At 41.7% G+C, this 14,913-nt stretch overlaps 1 protein-coding gene across 3 annotated transcripts in view; it reads right to left on the bottom strand.

The window, feature by feature from the left end:
- Nucleotides 1-14,913, bottom strand: part of SOBP (sine oculis binding protein homolog) — a 182,003-nt gene that overhangs the window by 152,554 nt on the left and 14,536 nt on the right. For all 3 annotated transcript variants that reach the window (XR_010793650.1, XM_066613159.1, XM_066613164.1), the window contains exons 2-3: nt 8,491-8,629; nt 4,067-4,252 (exon numbers count right to left, since the gene is read on the bottom strand). Coding sequence is in view for 2 of the 3 variants with exons in the window: in XM_066613159.1 (XP_066469256.1) it covers nt 4,067-4,252; nt 8,491-8,629 (325 nt within the window). In the remaining variant the exon portion in view is untranslated. The remainder of the gene's footprint in view (nt 1-4,066; nt 4,253-8,490; nt 8,630-14,913) is intronic.

The raw sequence follows: 14,913 nt of genomic DNA, 5'->3' as shown, positions 1-14,913 counted from the left end.
GAAGTTAGCATTTAATGAATGAAGGACTGATATGAAAAATCTTCAAGAATGGAAGGCGATACAAAAAGGTTTAAGATAGACATTGCATTAAGAAAAGATACAGAAAATCAAGTAAAAGAATATAACAAAAATCAGTTATGGAAATAATAAGATTCTGGATAAGCATCTGTGTGGTTAAGAATGGACAAATTTTGGAATTGTTATTGAGAAAGGAAAATGGCAAGATTTACCAAGAGCAGATTGCTGAGGATAAAAAGAAAGAAAGCTATAAAAAAAATGCCAAGAGGCAAAATTTCTGGGCAGAATGAGTTACTTATTCAGTTACCCTGCACATGCCCGATCTCGTCTGATCTCAGAAGCTAAGCAGGGTCAGGCCTGGTTAGTACTTGGATGGGAGACTGCCTGGGAATACCGGGTGCTGTAGGCTTATACCATAGTCTTTCGAGACTGAAGGTTGCCAACCTAGCATACTTGCCAAGCTATAAATCAGGAAGCTCCTGGTTCAAATCTCACCTCTGCCAGGAACTCACTAAAGGCCCCAATCCTATGTAGTGCGCACTTGCTCACCCCTGGTGTGCACTGTTGCAAACATGCTGTAAGGCACGTTTGAGGATGTCAGTGCCAGTGGAGCACCAGAACTCCACTGCTCAGCAGTCACACAGACTGCCAGGCAGTGGAGAGGTAGGTGGGGGCATCGGGGGAGACAGGAAGGAGGCATTCCAGGGTGCAAGGAGGTGGGCAGAAGGCAGGGAGGAGGCATGCTGGGGGAGGGAGCAGGGTGGGAGGGAGGCAGGATCGGTGGAGCTTTGCTCCCCTGGATCCTGAGCCTCTGTATTGGGCTGCCTGCCCAACAAAGGCTCTTAATTCTACACCCGTCCTCGGGTCACTGTAGAATCGAAGAGCCCCATTGCGGGGCTCCTTGCCTTACCCGGGAAAGGAGATGAAAGTCCCCTTCTCCCAAGGAGGCAGTGGCAGCTGCCTGGGATGCGCTGGATGCAGCAGCAGCCCCGCATGCCAGGCAGTTCAGGATTGGGCTGTAAGTGGCCTGTCTCTCCCAACTTCCACCCCCAACATGCAATATAGAAATATGAATAACTGGCATATTTCACAGGGTAGTGTGACAATTAAAACTAGTTTATGTGTGCAAAGTTATCTGAATGCTGAAAAGTGCTACCCAAACACTAACTATTATTAATTATAGAGATAACAAGGGACACAGAGGGCCAAACTGCACATGACAGAAGAGATACATGATGGGATCTTCTGGTCTGTTTTTCTTTACTTAAAAGCAGTGGTAGGTAGCCCTAGTTGGACCAGGGCTTTGATGCTGGGGTGTGGGTTTAAACCAGGGGTGCCCAAACCCCAGCCCTGGGGCCACTTGCAGCCCTCGAGGACTCCCAATGCGGCCCTCAGAGAGCCCCTAGTCTCCAATGAGCCTCTGGCCCTCCAGAAATTTGTTGAAGCCCACACTGGCCCGATGCAATTGTTCTCAGCATGAGGGCGACTGTTTGACCTCTCCTGTGAGCTGTGGGATAAGGGCTCCCTCCACTGCTTGCTGTTTCATGTCTGTGATGCAGTAATGGCAGCAAGGGAAAGGCCAGCCTTGGTTTGTGAAAGGCCTTTTATAGGCCTTGAGCTATTGGAAGACCTTCATTCATTCATATAAGTTCATCTTTAATATATTCATTTATGTAAACTTATGTAAATTTATTCAAATTTTAAATGTAAACTAATTCTTGTTTTCCTTAGCCCCCAACACAGTGTCAGAGGGATGATGTGGCCCTCCTGCCAAAAACTTTGGACACCCCTGGTTTAAACCATCCTCTTCAGTGCCATTTCCCCTCCCCCTTAAATCACCCTGCAAAGCTGCTATTAAGTGAGATGGAGAAGGCAGGTAACTTTAGTGCATTCCCCCTCCCTGTGCTTTTTTCTCCCTGCAGCCAATAGCAGCTTGGAAGTGTGGTTAAATATGGGGAAACAATGCAAGAGGCAAGGGTTAAATTTCCTTCCCTCATCACTATATATGATCCACTACATCAAGGAGCATGACTATTTTTCAATGAAGATCATGATCTACCATGTCAAGTTTAATTTGGTCCTGAGAAAGAAGAAGAAAAAGAAGGTTTAAGAGAAAAAATTAATAATTCAATTTTTGCATACTGATTTTAGTATACTGTAGTTTTAACAGCAACAGAGATGCTTTGGCAAAAGGCAGTGAACCTTCCTTCTACCTGCTGATTAATTCCCCAAAGCATTTCTCCCAGCTACATTTCTTCCAGGTCAGTTCACCTTAGCTATTAGGGGCCCAGCTATCAGCTGATATCAGCTGAATGATATCAAATAAGGAAGTGTGGGAAAATAAGTCACAGGAGAGGGAAAGAATTTATCCCCTGCCCATGCACCCTTAAATTCAGGCCTCCACCTTATATGTGATCAGAGCAGATCTGTTTTAAATACTTGGAACTGCCATTGTTACACAAACTTATGTCAAAGAGAAATGTAGAACCCAGATCTCTCAGATCCAAGTCCTGCCTTCAGCCAGTGGTTTTCAGTTGTACAGGACAGCAGAATGGGCTGGTGCTTTCAAAGGTTCCTAAATTCTTTCATGAAGCTTTTACAAAGTTCCTTGCTGCACGCTGAGTCTGTATTAGGTCTATTTCTGCCTTCAATTAAGTCAATAGAGTGCAACAAAACTCCCATTGACTTAAACAGATACACAGTTGAGCCTGCTGTTATATAAATTCAGCAATTATTGCAGTGTGTACAACAGTAAATAATAACATAGCAATTAAACACCCTACTGCAGCCATAACAGTTACTTTTGCAGATTATGAAAAACAGCACCCAATGCAAATGAATCATACCTCATATAAACCCTGAGAAATGTGACTCGGGAAAGAATTGTTGTAATAAGAATATCATGAAAGCAGAAAACATTTCAGAATAGCCTTCCTGGGAGATAAGGATACAAATGATTGTACAAAACCTCTCAAAGGCAATGCACAGGGATTTCAGTATGAACTGGAAGACTATTTTTCTAGGATGACTTTGTTAACATGATAAACATATGATATTAATTTGACCACTGTGGTTTTTAACCACATGCTTGATTTTCAACTAGGCAGTCATTCATTGAATTGCTTGAAAACTATTAGCCCATCCCTCAATATACTCTACCGCTGCAAACCCCAATGCACTGAATGACTTTCATACTAGCAGATCTTGTTAAAGGCTAGGCTATAACTGCATGCAGTCATTTGACAGAATGTGTGGAACTTGCAAGACATTATAGTCCCTCATACAGGCTCAAAGAAGCAGGTTAATATGGACTAATGTGATCGCTATATCCCAGACCCGAAGGGGACTCTTGAGTAGAGCCCTCAACCTTTCTGGCATGTCAGCCTCCTATCCAGGGTTTAGAAATCCACAACAGCAAGCCACACATTCATGCACTTGCTGCAAAAAAAAATCTCAGCTTTCAGAACATTTTTCCCCCAAAACAAAAGTTTCACCAGGTGTGGCTTTTCCCATCAAAGCACTTGGAAAAAAGAGGTGCTGCTCTTGCTGAGTTACATTTCATTCATCTCAAAGCCACAGAATCCTTCTCAGTGTCTGGAACAAACAATCCTTAGTGGGCAATATCTAGACAAAATTAGGGACTTGTATGCATCAGAGATTTAAATGGGGAAATCATCTTGTACTGAGATCTTCGTTACAATCAATTAGACTTTTAGGGTCCAGTTCTACTCAACTTTTCAGCACTGGTGCAGCCCCAAGGTAAGGGACCAAGTGTTCCCTTACCTTAAAGAGGCCTCTATGACCGCACCCCCCCCCCCACTGCAGGATACAACACACATCCCTTTGGCATGGTTGAATCAGTGCTGGATAGGTGGATAGGATTGGGCACTTAAAGTGCTTAGTTTGGTGAAATCATACTTGTTTGAAAAGCACTTTTTAATTGAAAAAACAGCCTTAAAACAGATTTTTAAAGAATACAGCATCTGACAAGAACAGAATTGCTATCTGTGTTACAATGAGAGCAATACAAGTGCTTACAAATTTTTACCTGCTGGTGGCTTTATGAAAGGAGGTGGAATTAATGGTACAATAATGGGTACGTTCCCATGCTCCTTTGACCCTGCTGGTGAGTCTGAGAGTCCATTTCCTGTGGTAAACCCTGGATAGCTTGTATTTATATTGTAGGATGAGATAACACTGTCTTCAGGTAATTTTGTTTTTGGCAAAGAATTTTCTGTCAAAGAAAGAATAAATGATAAATTTATTAAAGTGATTTATCAGTTACACTTACATGAGGCCAATTCATGTGATAGCTAAGCACACAGCTAGTTCCTCTTATTTGGTTATACAAGACATCTTCCATACACCTAGATTGTCCGGTACCAGCTTTCGGCACAAACCTTCCAACAGTGCAGGTTCATGCCTAATTGTAAGTGGAATGATAGTGGAGTTCCACACAATCTACCTGCCATGAGCAAATTGTATGCTGGGCAAGTCACACACTACTGATGTTATGAGTCAATCCTAAATCATCCCATTTCAGAATATTTCTTCCCCAAACCAAAAACTCAACAATAGAAGATTTCTTATAAAAAAAAAAAACCTCAGTGAAATCTTTTAAATTGTTAACTTTCAAGCAGTTCCTTTTCCTCAAAATAACTGGGCAGCCCAATCCAAACTGTAATTTGAGCCAGCGCAGGCCTCCCTACCCCTGCTCCAGGTGTCCCAAATGTGCTGTAAGGATCATTTGCACCACCTCAAAGCCAGTTGGGCCAGCACAGAGGTCCACATTGGCTCAGCCAGGCTGGATCCTGACCCTACACCAATCAGAGCAGGTAAGATTGTGCCAGGCACTGTGGAGGGGTGGAATAGGGTGGTGGGAGGGCATTTCAGAGGCAGGAAGGGGAGTTTTTGGGTGGGTGGAGGGTAGAACATGGGGAGGATCAGGCCCGGGAAGAGGTGGAATCAGGCTCAGCAGTACACACCGTATCCTAACTCCCTGATGGCATTACACCAGACTTCTTGGATTTCCCCCAGCTAAATAGATCCAAGAAGCCCCATAGGGATGACTGGAGAGACACAAGGTAAAGGAAAATATATCCCCTTACTCCAAGGTAATCCTTCCCCTGATAAGATCCAATAGGTTGAAGTTCCAGAACCTGGGCACATCTGCCATAAAGGTTCCTTCCCAGATTGCAACCAAACACATATCTGATATTGCTGTATGTAATGATTGCATTCTTGAATAGAACTCACATACAATGGAGCATTTAAAGTACCTAACCTCTCAGCAAAACAAATGATTTTAATGGAGTTTTCTCTAACATGTTGTTAGGTGAGAGGTGTCTAATCACCTATTTTTAACTACAACTTAACCAAGTTGAATCTCAATTTACAGGACACAAAATAACACTGACATAATCAGTTCACGTTTAAATTACAGTACATACATATTATAAGTTATAATTGTTAATCACCAACATTAACAATAAAATAAACACTTTAGAAAAATAGACACCCTAAACATGAACACATCCATTGATTTTTGTATAATTTTGTTTCCCCTCAAGTTGGATTCAGCCTTTGTCAGTTCATTAATATTGCTTTTGTATCTCTCTTTTCATTGGACTCTTGAAGTGATCTCTCATTTGGGACCATATAAAGTGTTTTTTCTATGTATTCTAGCTTCTGCCAAGCATAGGTGTCCAGTATCTGTGTTTGTAATAGAAAACAGATAACAGCACCATATGTTTACAATTACCAACTAGACCCCACCCTGTTACAATTATGTACAAGATGTTTCCTGGAGATAAAATTTCTGGCCATTAATTCTGTGTAGATGGTGACCTTATTAAAACTAAATATCTTGAAAACTACAAATGTATTTTACTTTATCCTTTTAAGGACAGCAGATACCTCTTTAAGGGATGCTAAATAGTCACTGTAGTGTCAATAATACAGGTCAAAAAATGGGCAAGATATTTACAGCACAATCCTATGGGCCAGCTTACATTGGCCAGGGAGTCTTAGGATCTGCCAAGTCCCCAGCTCTGGCAGATCTGGAAATACACCTGTATTGGGGAACCATATAACAGTACAAGGATTAAGCTGACACTATGTTATACCTGCACAACTCCATCACCACTGCAACTGCACCAGCAGAAGAACCAAAAACACAAAACATCAGGATCCTAAAATTCTGCAGTTCCCAAACCTTCCTGGAGTTCAGGAGCCACAGTAAGTTGTTGTGGGGTAGGAGGGGAATGCAGTATCATCATCCCCAGGATTGTGCCGCTGTCGGGGCACAAGGGGCTTTCCTTTACTTACCAGAAAAAGCAGCAGCCCCCAGGGGTGCAGGGAGCCCTACAGAAGTCTTCACAGACTCACCAAGCCACAGAGAATCTAAAAATAATTATCACAACCCACTTCTGGTTTTTGATTGCAAAACCGGAAGTGGGTCACAATAATTATTTTTAGATTCTCTGTGGCTTGGGGAACCCTGACAGCAGCAGGATCGCATCACTGCATTTCCCCCCTCCCTGTCTCTTAAAAGGGGCAAAGGCCCTCAGGTTGGGGCGTTGTGACGCCCCAGTTTGAGAACATCTGCTAAACTCCTTCAGTTTCAGTCTCATCTGAAGGAATGTGCAATGTTAAGCAGAAAAGAGGTAGTATAAGATGAAACACACTGTCTTTGAAGGACAAAAATACTTCTGCCCATCTTCCCACTTTAGCTACACAATGACAATGGAGAATAGGATTCCAACTAGTTCTGCAATTAATCACAGCACATATACAGCAATACATATATACATCCCTGCCAGATAACCCATAGCTTAGATCAGGGGTGTCCAAACTTTTTGGCAGGTGGGCTACATCATCTCTCTTACACTGTGTCAGGGACCAGGGAAAAAAGATAATTAATTTACATTTCAAATTTGAATAAACTTACATAGATGAATATATTAGAGATAGAACTTATATGAATGAATGAAGATCTTGCAGTAACTCAAGGCCTGTAAAAGGCCTTGCACAAAGCAAGGCCTGTCTTTCTTTCTTTGTCGCTGCTGCATCACAAATTTGAAACAGCAAGCAACGGAGAAAGCCCTCATCCCACAGCTCACACAAGAGATCAAACAGTCGCCCTCACACTGAGAGCATGGGCTCCAGCAAGTCTCTGGAAGGCCAGAGGCTCATTGGAGACTGGGGGCTTCGCATGGGCCAGATTGGGAGTCCTTGAGGGCTGCAAATGGCCCCTAGGCCAGGTTTGAGCACCCCTGGCTCAGATGATAGGATGCATGGCTTGGGACTATATTACTCAGGCCTCATGGTGAATGTCCTAAGAGCACATAAGGGGGTATTTTGGTGACAGGAAGAATGTTGAAAGGGTAATTGGCACACAAATATAGAAGGACTTTGCACAAACAACCAAGGAGAACAACACATATAGGACAGCAGAATTCTAGAAATAATCAAAAAGAACTTTTTCTCCACTCCTCCAACTACAAATGAAAAGACAATGTAGCCTGCACAGGTCAACAAGGGGAGAGGGTATATTGTCTATCCTTCAAAATATGACTGAACATGACTCCTGCATACCTGTTCTGAAAGATGTGAAAACTATGTATTTGCTAAACATTCTTTCTTCCCTCCACAGGAATGTCTCACACGGGGAACCCAGAATAATTATGAAATGTTCAGAAAAGATGGCTCTTCATTAAACAGCCAACGTGCAGGTAAGTTCCCAGTGTGCACCAGTGAAGGCAATGAGGACCATAGACCTATATGTTGATGAACTCCAAGCACTCCATGCCACAAATTTTACTAACATTTTAACATTTAACATTAAAACTGTTAGTTTTGAATGCTTAGGCTGTGGCTTAGTAGAAAAGAGTGCATAGGACTGCTACCTATGGACTAGAATTAGAGGGTAATTCAACCAGTTGTGACTTCTGTGATCACTGTATCATTGTAAGTTGGCTAGCCAAAAAGGGCGAGAACCAGAAAGCAGTGGGGGTGGGGGCTGATTTCTGTTCACCACATTGATTTGAACCAGACCAGGCTTCTAGTAATCTTTTAAATACAAATGATTATTCTTGTTTTCAAATTAAACCTAACTAAAAATCCCTGTTAGAAGATTTCAGAATCACTAGGAGCCTTCAGCAGAAGGCTCCTGGAGGGGGGGGGAATCATTTTTGCTTTTTCTTCTGATTTTTATAGCCATTGGTAGCTGCTTGAATTATGGCTTCATGGGATTTGATTATCTAAAGAAGTGTCACTGTTGCAAATAGCTAGTATTCTGCTCAATATTTCACTGTGGTCTTCTAGATTTTGTCTGCTAGAATGCATGTGTGGTTGCCTTTCAAACTGTGACAGAATAAAAAACAAAACAAGGATCCTAACATAAGCCAATTCTGGCAGGCTGTTATAGTTAATCCTGCTTTGCGTGAACAAAGGGAAATTAAATGTCATTACCTTTGAGAACAGAAATGTGCTGTCGGCTCTCCCCATCTGCAGAGTAGTTCCTGAATTCAATATCTTCTCCATCTTTTAATTCAACTTTATCATAACCATACCAGCCGAGGAGCTCATTCATGGTGTTTTCTGCAAAGTTCTGAAAAAGAAGAATTGCCTACTTATTTATGCAATCAATAATCATTTGGAACTAAGAGATGAATGCATAAATCGAAATCTATTTGCACTGTACCATGAAATACTAGGTTTGTTCCACCTCCTCTAGACTAATGTTCATTTATCAAGTCACGTACATAGAATGTAATGCATTTAAATCTTTGAATGACACATGTAATTATGACAGACCTTCATGAATTTGCAGTTTAAAGAAAAATACGAGGGAGAAGAGAGCTATTTATCATTTTTTGCACATGAATTTTAGAGTCAGTGATATTTTTAGCACATATTTTTCACAAAACTTAATATCTTATGCCATCATAAAATGGTTTAAAGCACATCAGGAAAGCAATAGGAGAACAAAGATTATTTCTCAGGCACTAGTCAATCCATCTCACCATGTTACTGCCATTCAAATTAGCACAGGCTATTGAGTCAACCAAAGGCTGATACAAACAAGGTCAAATAAAATTATAATACAGATATTTGTCTAGAACAGCACTACAGAAACCAACTGCTTTTAATATTTCCCACACTCATATGTCCTACTTCTTAACAGTAATTTCAGTACTGTCTTGTAACTAGTATGGGAATCAGCAGGGCTGGTTTAGCAATGAAGCAGACTGATACAGTTTGCATTAGTGGCAGATAGTGGGGAGACAAGAGGGCAGCAAATTCAGGGTGTCCTTCACCCCAAGTCTGCCACCATCCCCCTCCAGCTGCATTGATCCCATTCCTGCTTGCTAAAAGGAACAACTCCCTTCATTCATACAGTGCCTTTAAATAAAACCAAAAGTCTTACACTTCTGGGTTTATGAAAACCTGACAATGGAGCATAACAACGGGCTTTTCCTAGTGCACCATGACAAAGACAAGTGGTGGATCCAGATCAGCATGGCATTGGGCAGTGTCCCTCGTCACCCCAACCCTGGGAATCAGCATAGGCTCTGTGTTGACTGTGAGCTCAGGAATGCCAAACAAGTTTGCCTGACTTTTAAAAAATCTCCCATTTGGAAGTACCCTGAGAAAAAGAGACTGCGAAACATGATGCTAGCATATTTTGTTCTAATGGTAGATTATTTAGAATTGCATTCACCCTTAAGGATAGCAGCCTGAGAGATGCTCCATTGTACTGAAATTCCATGCCACCATGGTAAGTATCTGAAGACAGAAACAATATGGAGAGGGTAAATTGCACAATTTCTTCTGACACAAAAGGCAAATGGCTAGGCAGTAGACTACAACAGGCCTTGTACAATTGGTGCTGTAGTAAGACATTTGCTGCAGTGGTGTAAGGTCTCATCACAAGGGAACACCTTTCATGACACTAGCAATAAGTGTAAATGGCGCCATAGCCTTTGGGATTCTATGTATACATTGTTTAACTTTATTCTTCTTTAATACATTAGACTGACTGGTTCAGTGAACATTGTGCTGGATTTGGACGTAGCCATTGCTGACAGGTGTGAGATGTTTAAAATATGTATATGAGAATTAAGGGTGCTGTGTGAATCACGAAACCTTTTGCACTCCCATGCTCAAATAGACAATTGTAGTGAGATTAGTGCAGCTTTGGTGTTTGGGGCAGGACTATGAACTGGGGAAGAAGCTGAATGGCTTGAGAAGGGGTGATTTCCCCCCCCCTTCTAGTTCAGTTTGTGCCCAAGGTCTGTGGTGAAAATGAATTGTGATTGTATACCCCTTCTCTAAACAGCATCTGAAGTGGAGCATCTGCCCCGGAGCAAGGGAACAAATGTTCCTTTACCCTGAAGATGCCCTCTGAGACTGAAATTCCCCCACAGGATGCAGCAGAGGCCATGCCTGCATTGCTGCATCACTGTACATGGAGTTATGGCTGGAGTTGGGCTGTTAGACTTGGGAGCGAGGTGGCTCAAGTGGAGGATGAACAGAAAATTACTCTGTGGCAGAAGCAGGCACAGAAGACTAGGATTCACTCTCTCACACACACACTTCATAATAATGCTGGGGAAGAATGTTTTGTGGCAGTAATGTTTGAGGAACTTCCACCTAAATATTATTTAAGAAAAGTAGGTGTTCAGTGAAAAAGACTGTTACAGATTTGAAACTGAAAAGTCATACTATGAGTATAGGACATTGATAGATTATCTTAATAAAGATCAAATCATTTGGGCATGCACTAGTTAAAAATAAGTATTTACTAAAAGGAGATGGACTTGACACTGGAAAAGGCAATCCACAAACACCAGTCTACAGAGGTGGCCAAAAACATGTGCATGATCTGGACTCCAGATTCTGGAGTATTACCACTGTACAACGAGCAGTGAATAATACTGTGAAGAAAGGGATGGTTATTTTTCAGAGATAAAGCCACTAAAGACAGATACAATCCATTACAAAAATAGTGCCAGATATGTGGCAGCTAATGGTGACCAGTATTTGAACAAATCTGTATAAACTGCAACAAATCTAACCATTACAGTATGTCAAAATATGCAGAGAAATTAGGAAAATGCACATACTGATTGAAGGATACCTTGCAAAGAGAGAGAACTGTTTTTAAACACTATCAGGGAGGAACCCACAAACAAAAGACTGAATCATCAAACCAACCACTAATGGCACATATATCGTATATGATACAGGAGCAGAGGCAACTAATAACAGAAGCAAAAACACAGAGACTAACAGAACAAAATGGGTTTCTAAAATGGAGGAATAATCCCAGTTTGGGAATATATTTTAGTTGTTACAGACTGAAGGAGAACAGTTGAGGATGACCTTGCATAGTATCTAGAAGCAAACCATCAGTCTTTAGCCTAAACATTTGTGAAAAGTGAAGAAAAACAAATATAACCATACAGACCAGCTCTTCCACTTATTTATCTACAAATGAATTTCTGTCAGAAAAGGAGGTGTTGTTTGACAGAGAAAGCCCAAAGGGCTGCACATTGAATATATTCTTTGGCCAGTAATGATTCAGGATTGCCCTTTACTTGAAGTTTTCAGCAGCTCCATAAGTCAGAATCCTAGAAGGAATAACTGGTGTGAAAACATATGTTGATTACATCATAATTTGGGACACTACCATCAATGGTTATCATGCAAGACATTCAGCATAATCCTATACACGACTACTCAGAATTGTCCCATTGAATTTAATGGAACCTATTTGTAGGAAAGTGCATATAGGATTGAAGCCTTAGTACACAACCCAATTCTGTACGGACACTCTGTCAGCCTGAATGGTGTCATTGAACACTGGTACAATGACACCAGCATACTGCAACTAAGCCAGGAGGTGCCAACAACAATGCAAAAGGAATGGGGTGGGTTTGAGTGTTTGCCGCAAATATCAGGGGAAAGACAGAATTAAAACGCTGAAATGAATAACAGTCCAATACTAACTAAATCCCTGTGTGATGATTCAGCAGCATCGGCGCAGGCTGTAGTGTAACACACGGGATTTTGGGCTGCTGGGGGTCTCCTTGGAGTAAGGGGACATTTGTCCCCTAGCTCCAGGGTAAGCCCCAGCATTTGTCCCCTTGCCCCAGCTGGTAAGCCTCATGGTAAGCCCTAGTTATGGGTCAACTAGGACCTGCACCAGCAATACTGCTGGTGCAAGTCCAAGTTGATCATGCAGGTGGATAGGGCCTGGGAGGGGATTAAGGATTTGGCATACAGCACCACTGCTGAACCCACCCATCTCCCAGGCCAAATCAGTCCGTTCAACTCCATCTCCTCCCCATTCTGCTCTTCCCTACTCTTTCATCCCTGTTTCCACCCTCCTCCTGCCCTGTTCCGCCCCTGTGCTGGGCTTACCTGCTCCAGCAGGCCTCCAGTGCTCCAGTAGCATGCATAGGAAGTCTCAAGCCTTCCCACTGGCATGCCGGCTCCCTGCACTGCCACAAAGCAGAACACACATTCCAGCAGTAAATCCTTTCAATAGGATTGGGCGGTAAATAAATAGATGGGATGGCCATTGTGGTAGGTGCCCTGTGTCGCCTGTAAACCCATTGATTAGCCCATGCAGTGCTCCCTTTGATAGGTCCTTGTTCTATAGCCTCCCATTTCCATGAGTTTGCCTATCTCCTGCTCTGGCTGAGTGGTTAGAGAGCAACTTTGTGGACTGACCAATGTGGGTTCTATAGCTACCTCCACCTCTTCTTCTGGCTGTAGACACCCAAGTTATGGACAACTGCACTGGCACTTTTGCATACATGCAGTACATATTTTGTGGAGGCACAATAACACTAGGCCAGCAAGAGATGCTGGAAGGCATGAAGCTTAGGTGTGTGGAGGCAAAAGGAGGTGAAATATCAAGAATATCAGATTGAACAGGATTTTCAGAAGAAATAATTCCATATACATGAGCAGGTAGCAATTATTTAGGTCAGGTGTAGTGGATTTGTTTCATGGAGCTGATGAACATTTTTTTATAAAGAGCTACTTTACAAATTTTCCAGAGGTAGTCACAATGGAAGATGCCACAGCAGCAAAAATTATTAGGGACATCAATTATTAGTCACATCATATTAGTCTATCACAGCACTCCAAGAGTAGCAGTCATGAATAGTGTACCAAAAGTTCAAAATAAGTAATTCCTGAACATTTCAAAAGTATATGACTTTCATAATGTAACATCAAACCTTAGATATCTGCAAGCCAATGGACTAGCTATTTGTGGTGTGCAAATAGTAAAAATTGTACTAAGAAAAAGAAAGGAGGAGCAAACAAGGGAGATGTTCATTACGAAATAACTCCTATGGAATGTGGAAAGGTATCTGCTACAACAGATATACAAACACTTAATTACCAGGCACTGATTTAAAACAAAAAACATCAAAGGAGTCAATGTTAGTGAGAAAAGCCGCCCTGGGTCCCGTTAGGGAGAAGGGCGGGATAAAAATAAAGTTTTATTATTATTATTATTATTTATTAAAACAGTTGGCGGTAAGAAAAACACTGTAACAAGAGGAAAACTATTACACAGTCTATCAAAATAATGGTGATCAAGAAGGGGTCACCAAATGGTAGTCTGTATTCACTGAAGAACATCATTGTCTATGGGAGACTCAGAAGCGCTTGCCTGATCAAAATACCTGAAAATAGACTGAGAATTCAACAGTGTCTGACAGCATTACACACAGCTCCTGGAAGTGGCTGGTGATAATATCATTGTCAGTTACTTCTGGGTTTGGAGATGCAAAACTCCAGAGGTAAGGTGATCAGGGTGAGAGGGAGGGCTTTTCCCAGTACACAAGAACTTTGTGCTGGAGCTCTTCCTGCAGCACTGAGCCTCCAACCACTGTTTGGAAATCCATGGAGTGGTCTCCGTGCTGAGCAGCAGACATCTCACTACACCCCAGCAAGTGCCTCACAATGCTCCAGTTGCAAACATACAGTTTAGGAACTGCTGGCTTACAGAAAAAGATTGTGCTGGCAGCTATCCTTGGAATGAACAGCCCCATAGAAAGATACCACACAGCTGATGAGGAAGATATAAGATAACTCACAGCAGAAGTGACTCAGTTCGTGAACTCTGCAAAATAATTATTGTCTATCATATCATCTAAAAAAAGGTAAAATGTACTATAGAGTTAGTTCAATCATAGAGATAATCCTCTACAACATAACTAAAGTTAACCAATTTCTTGTTTTAAAGTCAGTCTGGGATGAAAGTAAACACTTAGAGATGATGGTTCAAGGCAAGGCTCATTTGCATACAAAAACAGTAAGGCATTTTCTTCAGCTCTGTATTCAATAAAGTATGTGTCCTTAACTACCCTTCCTCTTTAAGAAGACATCATGAACACCCTCCCAGAATTGCTCTAAGGGTAAAATGATATAAGAATACAGTAAATTACAGTCTGTGTCCCAGCCTAAGCCCTTGGGATATTGTAAGAAATTAATCTTAATAGAACAAAAATATGTTATAATCTGCTCTGAGCCCTGAAGATAGGGTGGACCACACTAAACAAATTTGGTCTTACAACAGGTATGAATATTTAATTTATTGAGCTCAGGATATCACCAACATACCTGAACTAAAGACACCCTTCTGTGCTGTACTCCAGGTTTGGTGCTATAAAGCTCTTACATGTATGCCAAACCATAGCTCATGAGTAGCCTCACTGAGTTCACTGGCAGTATTCAGCTTCTTAATGTTAAACACATGTTTAGAAATGTTTCGTGACCAAGGCTGCAGTTGCTGAAGGATTAAGTTTACACAAAGATACGTAAAGCAGATGTGAATAATAAATACAAGTCATTTGTAATCTTCCATCA

Source organism: Tiliqua scincoides, chromosome 1, assembly GCF_035046505.1.
Source record: "Tiliqua scincoides isolate rTilSci1 chromosome 1, rTilSci1.hap2, whole genome shotgun sequence".
In the NCBI taxonomy this organism is placed as follows: Eukaryota; Metazoa; Chordata; class Lepidosauria; order Squamata; family Scincidae; genus Tiliqua; species Tiliqua scincoides.
Note: the sequence above shows the minus strand (reverse complement) of the source record. Positions and strands in the feature narration are given on the sequence as shown.